The sequence below is a fragment of the Haemaphysalis longicornis genome, unplaced genomic scaffold, assembly GCF_048455015.1.
Source record: "Haemaphysalis longicornis isolate Haplotype H1 unplaced genomic scaffold, Haemaphysalis longicornis Haplotype H1 scaffold_10, whole genome shotgun sequence".
Taxonomy (NCBI): domain Eukaryota; kingdom Metazoa; phylum Arthropoda; class Arachnida; order Ixodida; family Ixodidae; genus Haemaphysalis; species Haemaphysalis longicornis.
In genome coordinates this window covers 150,082,027-150,108,044 of record NW_027526204.1, presented here as the reverse complement: position 1 = coordinate 150,108,044, position 26,018 = coordinate 150,082,027, and the positions used below count along the sequence as shown (strand labels likewise).

Genomic DNA, 26,018 nt, shown 5'->3' with positions numbered 1-26,018 from the left:
ACTGTTTTACATGTAATTCTTGGTGGGCTCTATTTTGTTAAACTTAAATGTCAGTATCACATGTCATGTTTCTTTTATCATTATCCAGGCTGAGTAGGCCAATACCGTTGACATTTACAGCCACAATTAAGACTTCTTGCACGTTATTGCAAACTGAGAAAGTATGAAAGTATGAGTTCAGTGGGATCACACTGATCGAGCGGAACTGTTCTGTGAGCCTGCATTTTGTGCTACAAGTTCCAGAGCCTCGGTTTCTCCCACTTAACAGGTTTGCACCTAAATGTTTCGCAAAAGAGATATTATGTTACTGTGCTGAAGTTGTCTTGTTTGACATTCTGCGTACATTGGTACCCCTTGCTGTGATGCCCAAAAGATGTGCAGATGTTGACTTGCAATTGCTATAAGTTGCAGAGAAGTTTTGCTATGTTTTGTGAGAGAGTGAAACAGGAAATCTTATCTACGTCCTAATGATATCTTTCTACTCAGCCATATATTTAATAGTAATTTTTATTCATTTAAAAAAATGCATACATTTTCATGCATGCTTGTGGGGGGCTAATTAGAGCTTGATGAAAATACAATCAATGTACTTAGAATGTCATCTGTGTGTAGGACCCACCGCAAGGTTTTTTATCTGGAGTCAGTCTGTTAATCGGTGTTATAAATGCTATAAAGTCAGTTTTCATACACCTCTGCCTGTGTACTGTGGGAGTAATCAAGTGACCACTGTACATTATTTGGATGCAAAGCTGGTTTGTTAGGTCAAGCGATTGGTGTTTGGCTTTTCTTGCATTATTTCGCCCAATTTTTTTTCTAATCTGATGTCTCATTTTGCCCACCTAGGACATTTTCAACTGACAGCGAGAACATCCAGTTTGGGGCGAAGCTGTATTCCTGCCTGTCTTGTGAACAACGTAACCACCAGGCCACTGATGGTGAAATGTGTGCCACTGAGACGCCCTACATCTGTACTATTTGCAAAAAAGTGTTCCGTAAAAAACAGGTGTTGAACAAGCACATGACAGTGCACACCGCCAAGAGGGCACACGTGTGCAGCACCTGTAATAAGAGCTTTCGTCGAAGAAGCTGCCTAGTTATTCATGAAAGGGTGCACTCTGGCGAAAGGCCTTACGTGTGTAGCATCTGTCAGAAAAGCTTTAGTACAAAAACCATCCTCATAGTTCATGAAAGATTGCACTCGGCCGAAAGGCCTTACGTGTGTAGCATCTGTCAAAAGAGCTTTAGAATAAAATCCAACCTCATGGTTCATGAAAGATTGCACTCTGGTGAGAGGCCATACATGTGTAGCTTGTGCCCAAAAACTTTTTCTCAAAAATACAACCTGAGCATGCATGAAATATTGCACTCTGGCAAGAGGCCCTATCAGTGTAGCAACTGCCATAGGAGCTTTATATATAGACACCATCTGGTTACTCATGAGAGACAGCACACTGGCGAGAGGCCCTATGCGTGTGGCACTTGTCAGAACACCTTTACTTCAAAGAAAAGCTTGGTTCGTCATGAAAGATTGCACTCTGGCGAGAAGCCCTTTGAGTGTAGCACATGTCTGAAGTGCTTTGTTTACAAAGATTCACTTGTGAAGCATGAGAAGAGGCATACCAGGAGAAAGCCGACTTCATAATATGTCAGAAAAGTTGCCTGGAAGGAAACGGTAAGCCACAATGACAGTGGTCATGAAAAATAATGCTGAAAAATTTGCACTGGCGTACATATTGCACTGTGACAGATTGTGCCCTGCTGTAAAGTCAGTGGGTTGTGTGCATTGCAGAAGCTTTGCTCGCAAGCACACGTTGGCCATAAATACGGAGGAACAATGACAAGGGGCCCCATTTCTCCAGTGTCTCTTGGAAGGGCTTTCAGGAACTGAACAGATCTATCATCAAGGACTGTCATCATCATCATCAGCCTATCTAAACCCACTGCATGCCAAAGGCCTATCCCATAGGTCTACAGTTATCTCGGTCCTAAGTTAACTGCGACCTATTTATCTCCGCAACGCTTGCCTTTTCTGAGAATCCTCTCTCTTACCCTTAATGACCAACGGTTATCTTGCCTTCGCATTACATGCCCTGCCCAAACCCGTTACTTCTTAATTTCTACTAATGTGCCTTTAACACTCATTTGTTCCCTGAGGGGCATACTCCATGATAATTTCTGTGTCAGTATTATCAGTTTAAAAAAATATACTACCAAAAATTTGCTGGGGGAAAATGTTCGGACTTGAAGAGCCTCGTCTAACCTCAGCCTTCGAAAAGAACTGAATAGATCAGACGTTATTTTTCTTAAAAGGGTGGGCACTGCTGAATATCTGGCTGTAGCTCCTGTCAAAAAGTTTCGTCAAAGAAAACCTAACGCCACTGAAAAATCATATAATAGTGAAAAGTGTAATGTGTACAACTGCAAAAAGATTCCCTAAAAATACCATTTTCCACCATGTCAGCTGAAGTAATGACAATTGTTTGAGGTTTTCCCTCCGAAAGTACTTTGTAAAGGCAATGACCAGGCAATGTGCAAGTTGAAATTTTTGTAGTCGTACAAATTCACTAAAAAAGTGCCCAGCACTTGATATTACCAGTGCACTATCAAAGTGACCCCTTAATTTTCATTGCAGCCTACAACAGCGCACGAACTTGAGTGACAGTTGTAAAGGAACTCAAAACCTTGTTGTGGTGGAGGACATTTGATGCACTTAACAGTAGTGTTTAGCAGCTGCACCTGACTGACTGCTGCATGGCACCATCGATGGGCGTCGGCAGGGGAGTGCAAAAAGGGCACATGCCGGCCCCCCCCAAAGCCACCTCAGCACAATTGCCCCGCCCACTCACCCTCTCCCTCTTCCCTCTTTATACAATGTATTTGCCCTCCTCAAGGCCAAATCCTGCTGACGCCCCTGGCACCATCACTGTCATCCGCCAATCATCACTGCCGCTATTGATATGGTAGAAACCAATTTCATGTTCTCCCCCTTCCCAAGCTCTGAAGAAAAAAAAAAGAAAATTTGAGGAACGAGACGTGCTCCAGCTGGGCTACAACAGGTTTAAAGCGAATATAAAATGATCAATTAGGGCTAAATGCGATATAAACATTTTTAAGGAAAATATAATTTGGAGATTAAAGGACAACCCTGAAATACGTAACACGACATCAAAGCAAAGTTTAAAAGAAAAACTAAGAGCATAAAACGAAGCGTTAGAGAGGAAGTTCTCAAGTCAGTTCGGCACAAAAGTTTGCACAAGGCAACAGTTCCGCTTAAAAAAAAAAACACATTGCGATACACCGCTCACTATAGGTATACAATTTAAAATCTAATGAAAGGGCACGTCTAAGCATGTTAACTTGAGAACCCATAAACACAGGAAAAAAACAATTTGCACACCGAGGTAATCAAGGCAATGACATATCATTACACGCAACTCCCCAATGACAACAGACAAGTCCACCAATCACTTGCACAAAAGGCGATCAAACTTTGCTTGTAGGGTTGTTATGCTCTTGAATCTCGCGGCCACAAGTGGATAAATTTGTTAACTCTCTGGTTAAAGTACCGTTGGCAGAAAGGGGCGCTGCAACTTGTGCCAGACAAAACTTGTGTAGGCCCTATTTTAGACTTTTTTTTTCTTTTTTGAATCAGGCATTTGCCCTGTTTGCAGAAGATGTATGGTTATCCATCCATACTAGCGTGTATGGTATTTGCTCACATGCGAATGTGTTATAATATGTCCATGCAATCAAAGCAGCCATATAGGCCATGATGCCACGACACAATGCTGTCGTGGCAGTGGCTGTGTAGCTCCCATTAAAACCATGTGCATGGGTGCATGGCAAACGGGGACTTACGAGATGTAGCTTTATCTTGCCTGCTTTCACTTGTCTCTTCAGTATGAAAATTGTTATGGCCACGCAGGTATTACCGTATTGACTCGCGTAATGAACCCACATTTTTCTCAGAAAATTTCTTGTGAATTTTGGGGGAAGGGGGTTCATTATACAAGAAGTAGTTGCAACAGATTTTAAAAGTTGAAATTTCATACAACAAGGATGGTAAGAGAAGCACTATCAAAAACTTGCCTTTTGATAAAAACACATACGAAATTATGTAACCCAATTTATTTTTTATTTACAACCGGCTAGTGCCCCCGCCCCTACTGGTGAGTCAGTTCGTTAGCCCTACTCGCCGTCGAGGCTGTCTTCCTCACTGAAGTCCCTTGCCGCTTCTTGGTCACTGTCGGCCAACAGCGTGTCATTTTTGTGTCGTGAATGCTGTTCTAAATCCCCGTCTTTTTGAAGCTGCGGATGATGAGTTTGAAGGCAATCGCCTCCCACGGGTTTGCAGCATCTCGTGCAACACAACACAGCCTTCACTTCAGTGTGTAGTCCAAGAGCCCTTTTTTCGCTCCGGGAAACTTTTCTTCTTTAGGCCCACAAAGCGCACAGCGATCCCTGTTCACCGCCCGAAGCTCCTCTTGTTTCCTCCAGTAGCGAACACGCGTTGGGTCAACACTGAAGTGCTGCCTAGCCCTGCAGTTCTCATGCTTCAACACATGGTCCACCACCTTCAGTTTAAAACTGGCTGTGTAGCTCGCAGACCAGCCCACCTTACGAAGCGCTCCAGAAGCACAAAAAAAAGGCTGGAGCACGAAAACGTGAAGAAAATGGCGAGGGCACAGATCAGTAGAGAGCAGGGAAGAAATGCAGAGTGTGGAGTACGTTTGTTTTGTTCAGATGCTGCCGCACTTTGATGGCGCTTTACACAGTTTGTTTTGTGTCCGTCATGTGGCATTCCGCAGTTGCGCAATTTTTAAGTTGTGAGCCATGGCATTCATGTGTCGCTGGCTGGTGTTGAAATTTCTTTTGGTGAGTGCCTTTGTGCAATTCTGCCAGTACTGTGCTATAATATTCAGCTACTATGGTCGTCGATGGCTTTGGCAATTGCGCCGAGATATATTGAAGAGTACCTTTTCAATTTGCGCCACATTTTTTATGCCAGGTAACACAAAAGTGAATTCCTAAGAGTAAAAGTGGGGGGGTTCATTACGCGAGTAAATACGGTATATAAAAATTTTCATTTAAAGAGAGTGCAGTGTTATGAGATGCTCTAAAATCAAAGAACTCCGGTGATGCTGTTGTGTGTTTTATGGCCGACCATAGAAGTGCTACGGCCACAGCAGGTTGCTCGTGTCTTGTGTCATGCGAGTACCGCATATTGTCTCCTTGTTTCGATGTGATACTAGAAATATCGTGCCATTGTACACTGGTGGATTTTCCTTAGCGAGGCCACTCTGTCCCGTGGGCAGGCACGTGGCGTTGTTTGGGAGCTAGTATAGAAAGATGTATTGCTTGCTGCAAGACCCAATATCTGAACATTGTTCTGTTTTTAAAATGAAAATTTTAATTTCTAACCCCGATTTAAACAGTTTGTGATTTTTGATGAGTTCCTGTCATTAATAACTATATAAACTCTTGTGCAGTGAAACCTTTTATAACTGAGAGAATGATGTGCTGTTTGAAATGTCTCCCTTTGAAAGTAAAATAACCCATAATGCTTTATTTTCCCGTCATTTCACCTAAAGTGGCATTGGCGTTGAAATGTCATTAGCATTAAGTATATGTAATTTGTGTCTGCCTTTTACAGAAAAAGATAATTTTCATAACCTGTGACGCCCCGCTCAACTTCCCTACTGAACTGTTATTTTGGCAAATACATGTGCTCAATGTTCGTCACTTGTGCTACTATTGATTAGCACTAGCGAACTGAAAGAAGCAAACGTAACGAAAGCCGTTAAGGTACCATAGCTGTTTTAAGTCACCAAATTGCATCGTACAGTACAGAAGGGCTTGAACATTGGCTAGTACCGGAACCAAGAACAAATTACTGTAAACAAATGCTTTCCCTTACAGTGCCGATTTTTTAAGACAACCTCACTTGTATTGAGTGATGTCCTTTCAGTGTAGCTTAAAAGATTACTTCAGTTGAACATGTCGTTTGCTTGCAGTCTCTCTTGTCGTGTAGTTTTTGGTGCTTTGCTCTGTTTTTATACGTGTGCCTTATAGCACTCGCACCGCATTTTCATTCACAACCTGTATATTCTTTTGAATATTTCGACTTTTTTACCTGTTCCTATAGTGCTGTCTAAGATTGTATCTCAGCTATTTCCTTCGCTTTTATTTTCTTCTTTTTGATGACCTGCATTTTTGTGGTATTGTTTCATTCTCCTGCCTTGTCTGGTAGTCCTGCCACTGTCCCTATGTAATTTGTGTTTCAGATGTAGCTTGTACCTTGGTTTGCTATTAATTCTCTTTTTTATTTGACTTTTTCTTTTACCCACTATCCTGCTGCCTTATGAGTTCTTAGGACAATCAGCTTGGCTTCATGCAACATTTTTTTAAATTTCCCTATGTGTTGTTTATACGTTATGAGAAAAAATGTTTCATTTCACTCTTCTGTCCATCTAACCAGCGTGACGACATTATGCACCAAGTCATTTGTCTAATGTACATTATTGTGGTACCGCAAGTGAATTGTGCATCAAGGCATCTTGCTGCATTGTGACTAGAATGAAATAAATATGGTGCCAAACGTGCTGCAAAAACTCGCGAACAAAGTAAAATGAGCTCTGTATCAATGCTGGATTCACCTTTTGAGGTTGGTTTTTGACAGATGCTACCCTGCCATGCAGACCGGATTTTCTGTCACTACAATCGTGCTGGAGATAGGAATTTCCTACTTGAAATTGCACCTACTTTTCGGTCACTAGTTATAATAATAGAAATAGTCAGGTGTATCCAAGGAACATCCTGGGTGCCAAGAAATGAATATTGACCTCGAGCACCAAAGTACCTAGCACTGAGTTGTCTGTCAAGCAATAGATAATCGAACATGGAATGGGCTCGGGAAGAGGCAAATACTCACCCATGCAATATTATTTCAGTACCTGGGAAGATGTTAGTTTGTTTGCGTGTCTCCCTTACAGTTATGCAATGCTGTACAAAGTGTATGCCGCCAGCCTTTAGGGGATGTTTTCGGAGGTTGCTAGAGTGCTCGGCTTTTTATTTATTGTTGTCCGGTCTAGAACAAATCTGACGTTGTAGAGTAACAAATTTACCACCTGTTCCTAAAGAAAGTTGAGAGAAGCGCAAAAGCTTTCTATCATTAAAAATAGCGTCGCAAGTGCATCAAAACCTTCGCTAAAGCCGCGTCCAACTTCGTTGAAAGAGCATCCAGTCGATTGCCTGACCTTAGGGTTGCCGCCTTTTTTGGAAAAAAAGTAAATGGCCCTTCAGGAAAAGTGGGTGGGGGAGGGGGTGTAAAACGTAAAAGGTTAAATTAGTGTTGACACCAAGATACCATGCTTTTTTCTAAATGCATTGCCATTTACTGTAGCATTTTCCTAGAGAGAAATCGACAATGTTTTTACTGAAAGTGATTTAGACATCGCTTATTCTTTGAATGTGCTGCTCTGAAAAGTAACCACTGATACTTCATCTATTGGAAGCTCTTCTTTGCATCTTAACCCACTCAGCAAACGTTAAAAAGTATGCAATGCATATGGCAATGTATTTAATATTCTTATGTACCACCAACAATGCACCAATGCACAATACACCAAAAACGCTAAATAACGGCGGCGGTACTTGCTGACCACGGCGGCAACATTTTGTGTTCCTCCCCTTGGTCCCTCTCCATCTCAGGGAGCACACCAGCGCACGTAATTTCGCTGCTTGCGTGTCTGTGCGCAGCTTGTCGAAACATACTTATCATCGTAGTTGCTGGATTGATGCTTCTAATACGCCAAAAAAAAGAATCGTCAATGGCAGCCTCTTTTATGTACAGACTCGCAACCGGCCCGCTGTATAAAAATTCAGTTGGGCCAGTCAAAAACCGGGCAGGTGGCAACTGTACATATCTGACCTCCAGGGACCCAAATTGCAAACGAAGAAAGAACCCTTGTGACGATTTTTCTTGCACTAAGTAATTGCATCTACGACGATCAGTCGTAGCACCTGTCCATTTCCTTAACAGAGCCTCCGCCACGGCGGTAAGGATTGAGCTCGGAAAGCAGCAGCTTGAAGCTTGGCCATTTGATGGTCAAAACAGCTTTCCATAGCGCGCTCACATGATTTCTGCAGGGCAGACTGAAGGCACATAGTGGCGATGGCACGCTTTAGTTTTAGGATGCGTGGAATCAAACAGTTTCTTGGAGGCTCTAGGTGAGTATTCCCAGCAAACATGGTTGTCCAGAAAAGTCGGGTTAATATCTAAAAACTGGAGTCTACTGTAAAGGGGTAGCTTGTGTAAAATTTAAACCCTTCCTGCCCCGATGAAAATGACATGAAACTTCTGTGACAGTGTGTGGATAGGTTACTGGGTCGTGTTTTTTTCAAAAGAACCAAAAAAGGCACATCTAGCTCTTCAAGAAACATCCCCCTTGCGAGGGGCACGATCAAATGCAGAGCATTTCCGGGGGCGCACGACTTTAAGTAGTTTGCGTTACGTTAATGTTGTTGCACTTGTGGCAACTGCTGACGAGAGAGCGCTCGTCAGCAGTAATTTGAATGAGTCAACGATATAAGGCGCGTTTGTAGCGTCCCATTCTGTGTCAGCTTTGTGGCGCAGTGGGTAGAGCACCATGTACATTGCGTTCCGCCCGCAGGGTCGAGGGATCGAAACCGGGCGCCGGATAGTATTTTCTTTTATATAATGTAGGGGGAGGGGTGCGGACAACGACGGTGCGAACTACGACGGGACAACGCGGGTGACATCGTAAGTTACTGAAATGCTCTGCATTTAAAAAATTGTCAACATATCTAAAAACCTTAAACACTTTGTCCCCGTTGAGATCATGATTGACAACTGCAAGGAAAATGTTGCAAAGTGCTGAGGTTACACTAGAGCCAATGGAAATACACTTCTTAGCTTATTTTCAAAAGATATGTGGGTACCACTGAGGTAAAATTCCAGGGCCATGAAATTGTTAACAGAGATACCGGCAGCATTCTGAAAGGCTATCTCGCCATTTAATTCAATGCACTCGACAACTGCAACCAACAGTTCGTTGTGCTGGACCGAGTAAAATAAATCTTCAACATCCATTGAAAAAGCAAATCCTGCGGCAGTTTTATCTCTTATAACATCCGTAACAGTGACAGAGTTCCTAGTTTTGTAAGAGTCATTCACGCGTATGGTTATAAGCTGCTGCAAAAGAAAGCAGCTGACAAGCGATTGCCACGTATCCCTTCGTGTCACGATAGACGGAAGGGAATTCGAACCTTACAGGATTTGGCGGTGAAGAAAACCTTTAAACTGGCGCGCCCGCTATCGCTGATGCCCTTTGCAAGTTTCTCTAGCTCGAGGCTCTTGCACAAGACTACAGCTTTATGCTGTAGTCTTGTGCAACACAACTAAGAAACGGCTGTTTCTTAGTTCTGGCCCATATGACGTCACTCCTCCCAATAACCTGTCGCAGCAGCGCAAAATTTGAATATTGCAATACAGTCGAACACGGATATATCGAACTCCAAAGGGATCGCGAAATAGTTCGATATATGAAAAATTCGATATAAAAAATATGGGCTCTGAGACCTCACCTGTGGCGGACGACCACTTACCGATCGGCGCATTCAAGAATGACAACTCATTCCGCACTAACGACGCAACAGGATGCTTTATTTGCGTGAAATAAAATCGCTGATCTTGGCCTGCTTCTTCGTCCTGTACATGGAATTAAAGACGCTGGTCTCGATATTCTCCAGGCTATCCAGTTGTGACAGCCCAGTTCTTCCCATGTCGCCGCAACTGCGTAGAATCAAGCTCAACGCAGCCGCCAGTTCACCGGCGGAGTACGATCGTGTAGCTGCGTCCTCATCCGGACGATCTTCGCCACTCGAGCTATCAGCCTGGGTTCCTCAACCGCAGCTACGATATCCTCGTCACTGACACTCGCAACAGCCTAAACATTGCTGTCAGCGTTCACGAAATCGCCGGCAGACAGTCCGGCTGGAACAGCAGCCTGGAAAAGGGACGACAGCTCGCGAAACGTGTCGTCCATGCCCTATTCGTCGTCGTCGCCGTCTTCGCAAGCTTCCGAATGTTCGGCCGTCACGAAGCCTGCCTTCCGGAAGCAGTTGGCCACGCTCTGCTTTACGCTTTTCCAGGCACCCGTCATCATGTGTATGGCCCCCAGCTGGTAACTTTGGGCTCGGTGCCAAGGCGGAGGTTCATCAAAAGCTTATAGAGGAGTCGCCTCCTGTACTCAACCTTGAACGACTTAGTCGAGCGGTCGAGTGGCTGCAGCCTGGCTGTTGTGTTTGGAGGCAGAAACTTGAGATCGATATTGTCGAGCTCGCAGGTGGTTTCGTTGGCCGAGCAGTTATCCATGAGAAGGCAAGCGTGACGCTCCGACACCCCGGCTTCTGTCCCTGTTGGGTTTCGGCGAAGGCACTAAGCGACCGCGGAAATCGGGGGTGCAGGGACTGCCGAAGAGCACCTTCCAGCTCGGCCGGTGTTCGATATACCAAATGTCGGGAAAAATACCGTTCGATATAAAGGTACGAATTCCTATACCTTTACACAGACTTTTCAAGGGGATAATTCACGAGTTCGATATAGACAATAATTCGATATACCCGTGTTCGATATATCCGTGTTCGACTGTATGTCGTGCATTTTGTTTTCTGGTAAAATACCGTTGGTTGCGCTGGGACGCAGCTCGGCTAGTTACCAAGGCCTAGGAGGAGCGAATTTGGGGAGAACATATGTTCTCTCCAGCGAGAAGAACATGAATTCTCACAGGAAGCGCATAGGCGCTTCTTGTGAGACTGCGTGGAGCGGTCGCTTGGACAACTGTTCTGAAGCAAGCAAGCTTTCCAGCCTGGCTGCTTTTACATCGCAGTCAGAAACGTCCTTCCGAACATTATGTATTTGCGTATGAAGATGCTGCGCATTCCGCGTATTGTGCTCTGCAGTAATTCGCATATAGACACAGGTCAGGCTTCATCGAAAATAGCTTTGAGGTGGTGTATCCCTCACGTTCATGGGCGCTGGATGATAATTGAGATTCGAACGCGCGCTTCAATTAACATTAGTGGCCCGGGTTTCATGAGCATATCTTGCGTAAAATTGCGAAAGTTTCGCACGCGGAACGGAACAGGCGTAATCACACTTCAAACTGCGTCTGTGGGACGCTACTGCTGTATGCCACTCCGTCACGCTCTGTTTTACAAACCCGACGGCCGAAGGGTGGCCCTCGGGGGTCACGAAGAGATGACGAAGCCAGACGAGCTGCTAGAAGCACTGCACACCGGCCGCCCGTTACGGGAACAAAGGTTCTGCACAGACCGCAAGGGCGCAGACACGACGAACGCGACGAGCAAAGGCGGCAGACCTTCTCGGAGGCTGCTGCGAGGCCCACAGAGGTGTTTTCGCGGCAGCTCAGGCCATCATACGGACGTCTTGACAGCACACGCAGTGGTAGTCCGCGGGCTGTCAGGCATTTTGGTGGACTGCACGGTCAACGCAGACGACTTTCATGCACTCGCGGTCATCCGAGAGAAAATGGTGCACAAGAAACAGGATGCGGAGCAAAACAACGAAAACTTCCCGCTCAGAGAGAGAGAAAATGACTTTATTAAATGTTCCTGCGGAGGGAGGGGGCTACGGCCACGCAGGGCCGCTCAGCATAGGTCCCGCAAACACCGTAGTGATGAGAGTCGTCTGAAGTGCTAGTCAGTGGAATGCCGCACGCAACAGCGCTGCAAGTGTATGTTGTGTCGAGACTGCAGAGTCCTTTCATCAGCTTTGTCCCGTTGTTAATTAACTAGACCTTACTAGTGGCGTCCTACAGCTTTCCAAGTTGATAGGTTTTTGATGCTTGAATGAGAACTTGCAACGCTGTGGGACGTCACTCGTGATGTCTAAAATAACCATCGCACTTTAATAGAGTATGCGCTTGCAGCGCTATTAGTTACATGCGGCACCGACTAGAGACGACTCAAATCCTCCCTGTTCTGTGACGACTCTCTGCACTAGAGTGTTGGCTAGACCTATGGGTGGTCGGTACCATGGGTCCATGGGTCCCTTTGCCCAGCAGAAAGTTTTCTCAATCGTATTTCGGTGTTCTGCTCTACATGCTGTTTTCTTTTTTTGTGCGTGTGCGCACCATTTTCACACTGGTGATCGGAAGTGCGTGAAAGTCGTCTGCGTTGACCGTGCAGTTCACCATAATGCCTGACAGTGCGCGCACTTCCACTGTGTGCCCGTCAAGACGTCCGGCTGATCGCCTGAGCCACCGCGGAAACATCTCTCTGGTCCTCGCAGCAGACTCCAAAAAGGTCTGCCGTCTTTTCTCGTCGCGTTTGTTGGCTTTTCGGCATTTGGGTTGTGCATAACCTTTGTTCCTGTATCGGGCGGCCGGAGTGCACTGCTTCTAGCAGCTCGTCTGGCTTCGTCAACCCCTCCTAAACCCTCGAGGGCCACCCTTCGGCCGTCGGGTTTGTACAACAGAGTGACAAACATCAAGAACATCCCGCAGACGCAACTTGAGTAGTGATGACGTCTGTTCCTTTCCGAGTGCTGAAATAGGGCAATTTTACGCGTGCTATGCTCATGAAACTCGGACCGCTAAAGTTATATTTCTTCCGAATCTAAACTATCGGCAAGTGACGCTGGCCAGTCAGTGAGCGGAAGCGGTTTGCCCGGCTAGGTAAAATCAAGAGAGACTGATCAGTTGCAGTTGCGAAACGACACCAGCGAGGATTGCTGTACTGGATGGGAGCAGTCTGTCTTGATTTTACCTAACCGGCCAAACCGCTTCCGCTCACTGACTGGCCAGCGTCTCTGTTAATTATTGATTGTGACGCTGGATAGTCAGTGAGCGGAAGCGGTGTGGCCGGTTGAGTAAAATCAAGACAGACTGCTCCCATCCAGTACAGCAATCCTCGCTGGTACCGTTTCGCAGCTGCAACTGATCAGTCTGTCTTGATTTTACCCACCGGGTAGGGGAGTGATTTGGCAACGCCTCCGAGGACCTTGCCAAAATATCATTCAGCGACCATAAAACGTGTCAGAAACACCGCCTCAAAGCTACTCTCGAATAAAACCAGACCAGTGCCTATATATATGTTAATTGCAGAGAAAAATACTCGGTATGCGTAGCGAATAGAACGTCTTTATATACTCCTTTTCTAAGGTGTCGAGGGAGACCTCTGACTGCAGTGTGAAACAGCCATGCTGGAAAGCTAGCTTATTTCAGAACAATTGTTCGAGCGACCTCTTCTCGAAGTCTAGCTTGGAAACGGGAAAAGCATGTACTATCGGCGTCAAATGGAACGCGAACACGAAAATATAAACCGGAACGTTCAAAATTGAGAAATAATGTTCGTTGAGTTCATATAATGGCACGCTCTTAGTATATTTGGAAATCCACATTTCCCGACTTTGTTTTTGTAACTAAGCCACACTTCATTTTGGCTTGCACGGAAAGAAATCGCTCTATTTGTGTGTTCGGATTCATATTTTCGTGTTCGCGTTTCATTTGACGCCGATAGTACCTCTGCCCGAATCTCGTGTTTAGAGCGCTCTACAGCAGGGTCACAGTAGTAGTCCAGTAAACCTTGCTCAGTACTACGCCTTGCTAGTGTGTACTGCCTTGGTATGTGGCTCAGCTCCATTCGAGATTGAAAGAAGTTATTTTACTGAAAAGACCAAATAATCGAAAACTTTCGAATTCCACGCTGGAGTGACATTATAAGGAGTGGCTTCATATTAGCACTAGTAAATGTCGCGACCACTGTGTTAACTTCATGTTAGTGCTCAAGTGATGCAACCGAACGGAACACAAGGCCAAACTACAATCGCGCAGCCATGTTTCTTGGTAGTCGCCTGGGCTGATGGCTGCCGATCGCAATAGCAACATTATGTGACTCATAAATCAGGGGAAAGCGTCTGGGAAGTCAGCACTAGTCCATATGTTTTCCCTAATATCTCCATTGTTTGTTTGAAGTTTGTGACCGGTATCGTCGCTAATGGGAGAAAGCAGTCTCTTTATGAACCAAACTCATATTGTTTTTTTTTTCTTCCTAGCCCCTTTAAATGTGTCACCAGCTGAGAACAGAAGGTGGACTTGCTCGGGGCCCAGTTAAGAATGCTCTGGAACCTTGTTCTGGCCTGCACGATTGAAATGAGCGCTGCCTTCAATCTCGGCAACGACAGTGACGAGCTGTTCTGCACGGCCTAGATCCATTCTAGCCAGCAAAAGTTGCAACAAAAGCCAGCCATGGGATAGGATGGTGTGGATGAAGCACCAGTGCGGCAGCAATAAGTGATGCCTAAACATTGCCACAAACAGTCCAAAATGTCCTTTCCAGCATCGAACTTGAGGACTGCGTAGGAGCTTGTATTGTAGTTTGAGAGGATGCAAGCTTTGGAAGTATCACTCTTAAAGCACGATAATCAACAAATAATGGTCTCCATCATTTCTGTGAGTGTTATGTGTTTCTGTTGCACATTTTCCTGGAAGCACACTGCAACTGTTATGACGTGTATTTGATCTCCTTAATTTCAGGAGGCCTTTACAGTGGAGGTTAGTGGCCAAAAGGGGCTTCACATAAAAGTAAAGGGTCTGCATTTTAGGAAAATAGGATTTGTGAACTCTGCACGTTTATTACTTCGACACTGCAGTGTTTATAATCATTTCAGCAAAAGAGCTTGTGGGACTATGACGGCGAGAAACCTTGAACAGAAAACGTGTACGGCACATGCAGAGTCATAGTGTGGCACCTGCTGCAATCTCGGCTAGCACAAAAGGAACTGAAAAAAATGAATGCACGGTCCTTGTTCCCCCAGTTTTGGTTAATAACAAAATGGCTCTTTAACCATCTGCTTGCAGAAGGCATGTCTGGTGGCCAAAAGGTCTGCATGCCATTATCTGGCAGAAGTGAGACTACCGTAAAACACCGATCAAGTGCCCCCACCCATCCAAGCGCCCCCCAGCATTTTCCGGGAATTTCGCATTTCTGTACACGGCCAGCAAGCGTCCCCTCCCACTTCCCGCCATTCTGAAAGCATTTTTTTTTCTGGGCTTTTGGATGCCACAGTGTTTAAAGCCGATGTTGAACCCAATCCAGTCCATGTCGCTGCTACGAGAGCACATTACCAGCCATTGCCGCCATTTACTCGGGAGTGGTTGCCTTTGTCCGCTGTGCATTTATACACGGTAAAAAGACAGCTCGAAGTATTGGACTGGCATCGGAAAAATGGCCGGAACGTGCACCTCACCTATTGCGTGTTCAAGTTAGACCGTAAAAAGGTACGGGAGTGAGATAAAAAGTACGAAGTTTTGCTGCAACAAAACTTCGGGAAATCAAAGGTTCATAACAAATTGAGCAGCGTTGCCTCCCCATCTTCAGTGAAGAACTCAATGACACTTTGTACAAGTTTTTTGAGCGCGAAAGGAACTGTGGATGTGCGGTGAGCAATCGACTGTTGTCCGAGCAAGCTCTCAATGTCGCTAACAAGCTGCAGCTGGGTAACTTCAAGGCATCTAGCCAGTACCTGAAGAGATGGAAGCAACGGTTAGGAGTATCCATGCGACAGGCAACTAACAGTCAAAAATTGCCCGAAGATTGTGCTGATGCCCTGCGAGCATTTCACTCTGCAGCTGGCTCACTGCGAAGCTGTCACGATTACATCTTGCACTACATTTCAAACATGGACCAGACAATGGTTCGTATTGGCATGCCCATGAATCAGACCAATGACCTTGTCGCAGCCAGTACGATACGAGTTGCGAGTACCGGCTGCACCAGTCTGCTCCAACCTGCGGACGTGTTCTGGAACAAGCCATTGAAGGCTTGTCTTCGCAGGACCTGGGAGGCTTTTATGCGAAAGGGAGAGAAAACACTGCAAGGCAACCTGCGGAAGCCATCGAGGCAGGATGTTCTTGACTTCGTAGCTGAGGCGTGGTCTTTTGTCCCGGAGAAACTGTAACACGTTCTTTTAGAGGGTGTGGCATCACAAACGCGCTTGACAGGTGCGAGGAGGTTGATCTCCATGAACGGCTGTCAGGCATCGGTGGCGTTGTTCCCGAGGGCCATGACGAGCTGCATTTTTGGATCAGGTTCGGAAAAATCGTTTTGCAGATTTCAAAGCGATTTATACCCGTCACACGGCAAATGTAATGTCATTCAAACTGAATGACATTAGCTGTAAATGACATTCGGCTCGGCCGTGCGGGTCTACACGGCGGAACAAATGTCATTTGATTGTGATAGCAGTGACGATTAGCGAGCTCGCAAAACCACAAAATTACATTTCAAGTGCGTCTGGAATGTTTTCACGCGTACTATTTTTTTTAAAAACGTAACAAAGAAATATTTTTAAAATAAAAACAAGAAAACCACCGATTTAGGTGACATCAGTAGACATCACAAGCTGAGACAAGTCTGCAACAAATCTGGTTTAGGGTAGCACGCACATTGGAGACGAGATTTTCTTTTTTGTTAGTACTTGAATTGTCTTTCTTTATTTGAACAATAATACAAAGAAGAAAATATAAGCTTACTGACAGTTTTTAGAAACAGTGTTCTTTGGTTTGTTACTGAATTTTCCTTTCTAGGGACGCGGAACTGCTGTCGAGGCTACTTATTTGGCCACTAACTGAGGTCCGGGACCTCAGTTAGCCGCTAAATGTCATTCGGTATTCTCGTGTAGCACCGAACTAATGACATTTAGAGCGAATGACATTTGCTGTAAATGTCATTAGATCGGCCGTGTGGCAGGGGTATTAAGTGAATCTCAGAATTTACGTTTTTAGCACTGACGAAGTATCATAAACAAACATTTTCCGTAATGAAGGCTACAGTGCTTTTCTCGCGATCGCCGCCATTTTGTGCTGCCATTTTGAATTTGGGGCCCGATCCAAATAAGGGTCCCCTCCATATCTCTAGACCAATTATCTACAAGTTTTTTGGGGGGCGCTTCCTCAGTATTTGACGGTAGCTGTAGCCTGTAGCTTTATGACCGGATGTTTTGGTGTTTGCGTGCCTAAATAGTCGCTGGTGGTTGTTTTCCACTTCCAGAAGACGCGCTGACATCAAACATACCACGTGCACCATCTATTGCCGAGGGCTGCGTTGCAGCAATGTCTGTAGATGCAGCCTCCAGCCGGGATGTATCCTGCAGCCAGACACAAGCCAGCATTACTACCTGTGCCATAGGTACCGGCCTTATTTGATGTAACTGCTAGTTTGTATTTCAAACTAAATTTATTTTCAGGTGTCCAATGCGGTGTTACCTTTGTGATCAGCAGAGGCTCCCAAACAAAAAAGAAATTTCCAGGTTAGAGGCCATGTTTCTTGTTCTTGTATGAGCATTCTAGTATGTAGTGGTGAACAAGGTAAAAAAAACAAATTTGTGTATAGTTTTTTGGCGCCTTTTCTTCTGACTCTGCATGGTGATGTCCTGAAGCCATGATATTTTTCTTTGCGGAATACAAATTGCACCAAGCATGGTGCCGATAGCATGTCTGGGGAATGATGTGAGTCAGATAGGAGCTCCTCATTCACAGCTGCAAGCTTTTGCAAAGCCAGCACTGGATTCTGGGCAACTAACCTTTGATCCCAAAAAGATTCAGGTGAAGCGTTTAAAAGCCTTCATGTTTCAGTCAAGGCTGCTCAGGACATGGAACTATTTTCTCAGTTTGGCGATTCATGTAACCCTACTTCCAAGCATGAAAATAAGTCTGTCTGGTTATTGTGCAACATTGACTGCATTTAGGTTCACTGACTTTTTTTTTCAGTTCGGGATGGGGACAAAGCTCAAGGTGGTCCTCATACCTGCTCCTGCCCCCCACGTTCTGGCAACACAGGGTGGGTTGCAATGCTTGCAGTGTTGTTGCTTGTAGAATATAAGCACTGTGCAGAGCCGAGAATTAAAACAAAAATTCGGTTAAAGAAGTGTGATACATCTGATGGAGCGAGTTTAGATGAGTGTGGTCCGCTACAAATGAAAATACAAAACATATCGCGGTACTTTTGATGCAATAAATAAACCTACACCTAATGTAGATGTCAGTAATATCACAGCTGGAATTTTACAAAAAAAATTGGCATAAAGTTTCATCCATTCACATTTACAGAAATTTAGAACTCAGAAATTTAGAAATTTACAAAAATTTAGAAATGTGCCGGCATCTCTGATGCCGGCACATTTTGCCACCTTCTCTAGCATGTAGGAAACCTTGTGTACACAGGGGGCAACAGATGCTCTTGGCAGCCTTTTTTTTAACCACTTGGTGTTGCCTTTGTAGAGTAGGAAGTTACGCACAAATTCCCAGGGAAGCCTGCCAACTAAACACTCAATTTGCACATCGAAACTGAACTTGATTTCCTGCAGCCAGCACCCTTTCAGCTTTGAAGTGGCCAAGCATTGGTCGGCTTTAAAATTTGTGAGTGTGTGAACATGGCCTACTCAACAGCACTGAAGGAAGGGTAATAAGTGGTCTCGATTTGGCTACACTTTCTGCACTAGTTCACAAAAGTGCCGTGCAAGTGCAGTGCCAGTTCTTTCAGTGCGAGTGCAGCCGTACACTAGCGCTTTCCGTGCAGCGGCTGAATAGAGGGCAAAAGTGCACAAACGTCGTCTGCTGCGGTCCGTGTTTGTGAGCTCGTTTTTTTTTTCTCGAAATGGCATCACCCTGCACTCACCTTGTGTTTCGTACACAAATACACTATCTTGTTGCACGTGATGACCATTCTCGTCTAAAACGGGAAATGCTGTCGTTTCTACTCCGTTTACTGACACAAGTATTATGCTGTAGCCGTCTGCTATAGGTCTGCTACGATGCGCGCCCAAAAACGCGCCAAAGCACGCTGCACCTTGCACGAGACGAGAACTCGCACAGAGGCTAGTGCAGAAGTATAGAAGAACTCGTGCAGCACAGCGTCAAATTGAAGGCCGAAGTGCAAGTGGCGCTAGCTGCACTGGTAAATCGAGTGCGAGAGTGCTGCACCGCCTCAACCGGTGCAGAAAGTGTAGCCAAATCGAGGAGACCAAAGGAAGTGCTCAAGCTGTTTCAAGGTTAAGAGCAAAACAGGCTGACATCAATAAAGAAAGCCCAAGCACTAAGCCTGCAGAAGTGCTTGGGATTTAAATCAAATCAGATTCAAATAAAATTTTCTAGATTTCAACAAGAGTGCAGTCTAGTCCACTTGTAACAATACCCAAGTGCCAAGGAAATTCCATTGTTATAACCGATCATTTTTAAAAGTGGGTAGCAAAAAATAAAATAAAGCAAAACAAAGCCGAAAACATTTTATTCGTATGCAATCAAGGTCGTACTACTACTTATTTGCAAAAAATATGCCATGGTCAGTTTTGTTTGCTGCACGCGAAGCTGGTGCACATCTTTTTCAAGAGCATCTATAGGTGCTTTACCATGATGAGCATAAGGTCTTTGGAGGAAACAGTCAGGCCACTTCGTTATTATGCATCAGGACACCTGCGAAGACACTACCTGTGTACGGCACGCACTCTCGTTGTCAGCCGTCACTGTCACTGGTGTCTGCAGTACGTATGCATGCAACAATCGCCTCTTCTGTGAGACACTCAGGCGTTTTCAAAACATAGGCCTTGATGTCCCTTCTGTAAGGAGCCTTTTTTTCTTTCACTTCACCCATGATCATTCATCTTCTTCAATGAAAGTTGGCTTTCCTGTGGGGTGTATTGGTGTACGATGGCATCGGTGCAGACACTGAAGGTTTGCTTTGAAGGAAACATTTAGCTAACAGCATCACTTAGAGTAAGGACTGGGTGATACGGTAAATAGAAAATATTTGTTCTGGGAAAAATACATGTGGAGCGGTGCCGAGCAGTAATGTGCACAATAAGAACGAAGTACACACTTCAAGCTTAAAAGTGACAGGGCTGGTTTGATTGATAGCGGTAACTCGTTTCAAAGTTTAGCTTGTATGAATTCAACAGCCTTCCCTACTTTGAATATATTTTAGGGAATAAGTTTTCAAATGCGAAAGGTGCTTTATTTGGGATGAAAGGGACATCCTGCCTGTAATATATGTACGGCCGAGGTTATATAGTATAGCCATGGGGCAGTGTTGAATAGAAAGGAGATCGCTGCTGTCATGACCCAGGTCAGTAGAAGGCGAAGACCCCGATGCCAAGAAGGCAACCTAAGTGGGTACATGCTGCATCAGTGTGGTCCAGCATAGCTACCATCTACAGCCAACTGTCGTCGAGGGAGCACTGATGTAGGTTTTGTACGCAGTCAACCTATACCTCTGAGCTGCGATTTACTGCTACTGACATTGTGGTAAATAATTTTTAAATGGATGATGTATGCACGTGACTTGTAACATAACTATGTAACTTATGTAACATGACTACGTAACTATGTATGCACATTTGCCTGCCTATTTGCTATGTAACAGTATGATAAGCCATAATTCCAAGGTTATAATTTAGGAGTTTGGATAACCGCAAAAAATTTAGCTCTTCATAAAGAGGTGTAACATGAGCAATAAAGGGCTGCGGGTAATGATACATACATGGTGCAGTGAGACCAAAGTGAGACCCAGGACGACATACAATAGTTTGTGACTCGAGGTTAATGGTTAATTAGTGTAGACATACTGAAATATGAACATGCTTTTAACAGTATTCTGATGCCTTGATCAGTCCTTCTGGATAATGAATTGATGGAATGTCATATTTGAGGAAGATATATAGTTCAACACCTATGAACGCACAGTAACTACTTTGAAAAATAGCATGAGAAATAATATACCTTTGTGCAGAACAGAACTTTTTTTCCCTTTGGCAGAACAGTGCTTGTTTCCCTTGGTTTTGTGCTAAAAGTCATAAACTTTACCTGGAAGGATCAGTTACCTAGTGTTATGGTAACATGTAACAACTTCTTTAGCTCACTATTTTATTGTTTGGTTAGTGGGCTAATGTGTTTGTTTGAAGTAAAGACGGGCATATTGTCAGGATACAAAATCCAATCAGCTGATGAACTCAGACAAGCTGAAGGTCGTTGATATAAATTTGTGGGACTTTGATGTGATAGAATTTACATCCAATTTGCTATAGGTTCAATGGGTTTAGATTAACTTTGAAGTTTGTCCTACACCATACAAAGAAAGTGTTTTAAATAACATATGATTAATAGACTCAAATGCCTTTGTAAAATGAATGAAAACAGATCCTACATATTTCATCGTCAACTTCATTTCTAAATTTTTCCTTAGAGTGATTAAACCAACTGTCCTGGGGTGAGTAAATTAAACTTTTTAGGAATATTTAGATAGCTTCATTTCAATTGGGTTTTTTCCAAATAATAGGCCAGATTTTATTGCTTTTCAGTCCCCAAGGAAATTCTCCAGCTCAGAAGATAAGTTGAGAATGAAAGAATATAAATCCGATATTGCTTGAGCATTTCTTTGATGCAGCTGGCATGAATGTTATCGATTCCCAGACTGGTAGTTATGAGATTAGGAATAGCCGTCCATACTTTCTCAGGGGTTGTAGGGGGAAAAAAACATTGTGCCATGTGTCACAGGTTATTTGGGTGCTGCATGGCAGATATAGCACTTCGAGAAGTGAGAGCTGAAAGTGTTGTTTATGTCAACAAGTTCATTCAAAACATTGTCTTCTTCATGTATTCCAGAAATGCTATTGTGGTTGGTGTTTTTATTTCGAAATTGATCCAACTCTATTGCTTGGCAGTGTTTCTACCAGCTCCGTTTTGCAGTAAAAGAGAGAGCATGCTTCTAAAGCAATAAACGCGCTTCTAAAGCAGTATTAAAAGGTTGCTTTTATGCTTTTGGTTCAGCTTGTCCTTTTTTGTAAGCGTTTAAGTAGATTTGTTATTAGTCATGGGCATTCTGCTAGCAATATTTTTTTGCAGGATACTGTCATTAAATCTGCTAACCACTTTCTTATTATTGTAGAAGGTGTAGCCTGAGAATACAGCACCTTTGCAAGAGTATAACGAGGGCCAGTTTGCGTTAACCATTTGTTCCAAAAAGTGATTCTTATCGAGCAGAGATTTCAATTATGTCAGATTTCTTGTAAGTTGAAAACACTGGAACCAAAACGCAATTAGATGATGGTTGGTGATGTTGAAACATATGGTGAAAGCGTCCGGTGGTTCAAAAGATAGGTAAACGCGTGATCAATTACGGTTCGTGACCTATCAAGCGTGTTACAAGGAAGTGAGTTGACTTACAGGTCAAAGCCATGCCCTTTTACACAATTTAAATATTCAGTCCTGGGCTGAGCAATTCGTGTTGATGTTATCTTTAATGTGTCCCATTACAAAAATACAGTATAGCCTTATTACAACTAACCATGATGGTGGTCATTATTTCAGTCTGCTGTAAAAGAAGTATGAACAGTCCAAATACTGCTACTGCAGACTTTGGTGCAATCATGGGTGGAGTTTGTTATAACAAAAGTTCGAACTTTTTAACTACTAGAAGCAAAACATACACATTAAAAGTATGCCAGTCATTTTTTAGCATTTAGTTACAACTGAAACAGATCGGTATTTAAGGCCAACTAACCTTTTGGATGAGCTGTTTCGTCCTCGTGATGCTATGAAGCACGTCACAAAATCACATGCATCAGCCTTCTTACATTTTCTGTGCTCCTGTAGTATGGCAACCTGTTAATCATTTTACTCGCTCGTAATATTAAAGCGAAGCTTTCGTGTCCTCACTGATGCCGTTGTACATCAACACGCCCTGCAGAAAAGCCAATTTTCTCTGACAATGATGATGAATGATCGTGGGTGAATCGAAAGAGAAAACTCTTACCGTGGCCGGAACCGGACCTCGGCCCTTCATGTTATGAAGCTGGCGTCTATGTGATTGCTCCATTTCGACATGGTCGAAGTGAATGCCAAGCAGCAGGTACTGATTCACGCCGTACACTCCTTACCTAAACATTAAGCCTACGGAGTGAACACCCGAGAGTTGCTGTGGGAATTGTAGAAAAGTGGTGCGTGCCTACAGAGTAGTGCATACTTGCAGTGTGGGATTGGCTAACCAAAGAATCCATCACGGGAAAGCTTCGCGTTCAACCGTCGCTGTCGCTCAACGGAGGGGTGCGGGATTTTTATTACTACCCTTTCACTTGTTCAAATTGCACTCGCATTTGGATTGTTTCCACATGAATGTATGCGAAGTGCAAGTAAAGGTCTTGTCGCGAAGCCCGGAGATTTAGCCCTCTTTAATTTATGGGGGCTTACATTTCATCTGATCTGTTGCACTAACAATGTGAAATTTTAAATCCTATCACTTCACTACGAGGATATCACACTTGTGTGTATCGCATGTGCATGACTGCATGCATTTAATATTAACAATTGTTGGCAAGCAAAAAGTTTTCCTTCTACTAATTAACAATGATTTTAGTTTCAAACTGTTTTCATTTAATCGCCATTTTAAAATAGAGACACAAATTCTGTAAAACACAAGAACACGGCAAACATATGAAATGAAGGGCTTCTGTAGAGGTGCAAAAATGGACTTCCAAACCCTTAAACCCACTCTATTATATCCGAATGTATGTAGTAACAGAATGTGCAGTCAAAGATGTTTATTGAATGGCATAGATAGGAACACAAATGAAACACTGCAAATCGGTATGTTGTATCCAAATATCTGTTGCAAGCAGATCTGTTGGAGTTAGGTTACCCTGAATTTTTTTTCGGATGTGGCACAGTGTAATACAATTCAATTCGCAACATAAACCACACAATGAGGAGTTAGGAGATTTATAATTACTACCGAATATGGTGTTTTTGCCATCAGAGATCCAACTACACTTGTCAACTTCAAACCATACTGATTCACAATCAGCTACAGCTAAGGAAAGGTCATAATACTTTTGCAGCTGATTTTGGAGGAAAGTTGGCACAGCTTCGACTTTTGGTGCAAGGCTGGAGAAACAGCAGAGCTGGGGTTGGCCTAACTTCTCCCTACACTGGCAATGGATCACAGGGGAGAGGAAGCAGCTGGACCCCAGTAATGTAAAGCTGTTTTGGATGGCACCTGTAAATCAAAGAACATAAAGTACAGTGTTTTATTTAGTAGCAATCATTGTGATCTGTTTCGTTGTCGTCTTCCGACAGTACAGTCACGTAGGGCAAATCCTCTTGTAACGCGTTCTCACCTCTGTAGACCTCCACTTCAGCTGGTCCAATGGCCGCTTCCATGTGTGAATTGTGAAGGGATGGCTTGGCAGATTCATCGTCATCGCCTTTGGCACAGCGGATTCATGGCATGCTGGCTGCTACACGATGATGTTGGCAAGGTGGGAGCTCCTTGTATGGCGTAAGCCCACACGCAAGCCTGGACAATACAGGGTGGTAGCCGTAAAGCGCGCTCGTGCGCTCAGTATTTTTTTGCTAAAGCCACTGTGGATTGGTCGTGCCAGGCAGATTGAGCCGGGTATGTCGGGTAGTCATTATGAGGCACGCGCTCAGGGTTTTCTGCCTCCGCCGGATGGATTTGTGTTGGCCTTAACAGCTCTGCTGTTAAAAATTATTGTAGCCGAACCACCATGGCTTGATGTTGCATGGTGACACTAGTATGATGGAAGACGATTAAAATTTTTTTCAGAGTCATTAAGCCAACTTTCGCAAATGCAAATAGAAAAAGGTTACCAGCAAACAACAGAACAGAGCGAAATTTATCATGTTTTCAGAAACTGGGTGCATTGAATTGTATAGTGGGTTGACAGTTAAAAATCAAATGTGGTAGTTCCCGCGTGCTAATTTAAGATATGGTGGCATGTGATGGGTAATTTGTTAGCATAGACAAGTGAAGATGGCGAGGCCTTTTTTGTTGCGAATCCTTGAGACGTTGCTAACAGTCGCCCTCCATACTTTCATTATGCAGTCATCAGTACACAGGAACTGCCAGTTTTTTTAGTGAGTGCTTCGTGAATAGGTTGGATTCACTCGCGTGGCATGCATGCTGGCAACAATGTGTGTTGCCTGAGCAATGGGGATGTGCGGGCTCGATCATAGTGGTGCATGCATGGGGCCGTCCCTGCGTGCTCAAACCTCGACGGTAAACCTCGACGGTAACGGGACAGTAAAGAGTAAAAACAAGTTGGCTGGTAGTAATAGATTACAGTGCCAGGAATCTAAACACACCATTCTCACTACTAGCAGTTGTTCAATAAGGCTGAAAATGCCAGAGCCAGCCACCATGCTTTTAGTTTCGTTTCGGAAAAGATGTGCGCAATTAGAGAAGTTGATAATCTATGATGGTGAATGCTCGATCTTCGGCAAGCAATGACACTGGCAGGAAGCGGTAAAGGAAACAAGAAGTATAAGCGACCTGCTTGAGCTTCTAATCTTCCTTCATGCACCATTGTTGCTATCGGTAACGCATGCCGAGCTTAGTTAGAATGCATCGCCCATGAAAGGTCATTACCTTGTGATCAACCATTCACTGCACGCCGCTGTTGATAATTAGTAAACACTGCATAGCTCGTTTGGGCCCGGGGGGAGCCGGGCAGGACTAGGGAGCCTACATGCCGCCGTCTTTTAGGGTGGTGACATCTTTGACCATGGTTGCCTACCACCAGCTCTGGCGGCCGCTAAACTTGACGGGCCGTTATATTGTTCCCCAGCATCCGCGCGTTTACACTGAGGCAGTGCGGGTTCAGAGGGCTTCAACACGAATTGGATGGTTTATTTATACAGAAAGATTGGGAAGCTGGAGGATTGTAATCTGAGGTTTGCCGCCATTTTCTAAAACCGAAAGAACGTGTTCGCTGACTTGAGTTCTTGCGAAATACTGTGAAAACAGCTCGTTTCTCGCAGTGCACCCGCCGCATTGGACGGGTCATGATGGCTTTTAGGGAGCATATATTTGTGATGGGGAGAACCGCGACATCCCTGTGAACCTTATTTTATGCCTGTGCGACATTCCTGAACCAAAGTCATCCCATCAATGCAAACACGTTAAAG

General features: G+C 44.3%; 1 protein-coding gene across 5 annotated transcripts in view; it reads left to right on the top strand.

Moving 5' to 3' along the window:
- LOC144159615 (uncharacterized) overlaps positions 1–26,018 on the top strand; it is a 164,646-nt gene that overhangs the window by 56,532 nt on the left and 82,096 nt on the right. For 3 of the 5 annotated variants that reach the window (XR_013320336.1, XR_013320337.1, XM_077691204.1), the window contains 3 exons: positions 17,095–17,232; positions 17,291–17,353; positions 17,814–17,883. Coding sequence is in view for 3 of the 5 variants with exons in the window: in XM_077691204.1 (XP_077547330.1) it covers positions 17,095–17,232; positions 17,291–17,353; positions 17,814–17,883 (271 nt within the window). In the remaining 2 variants the exon portion in view is untranslated. Of the gene's footprint in view, positions 1–843; positions 7,293–17,094; positions 17,233–17,290; positions 17,354–17,813; positions 17,884–26,018 lie in introns of those variants that run through there. The other 2 variants (XM_077691203.1, XM_077691205.1) reach the window with 2 other exon arrangements.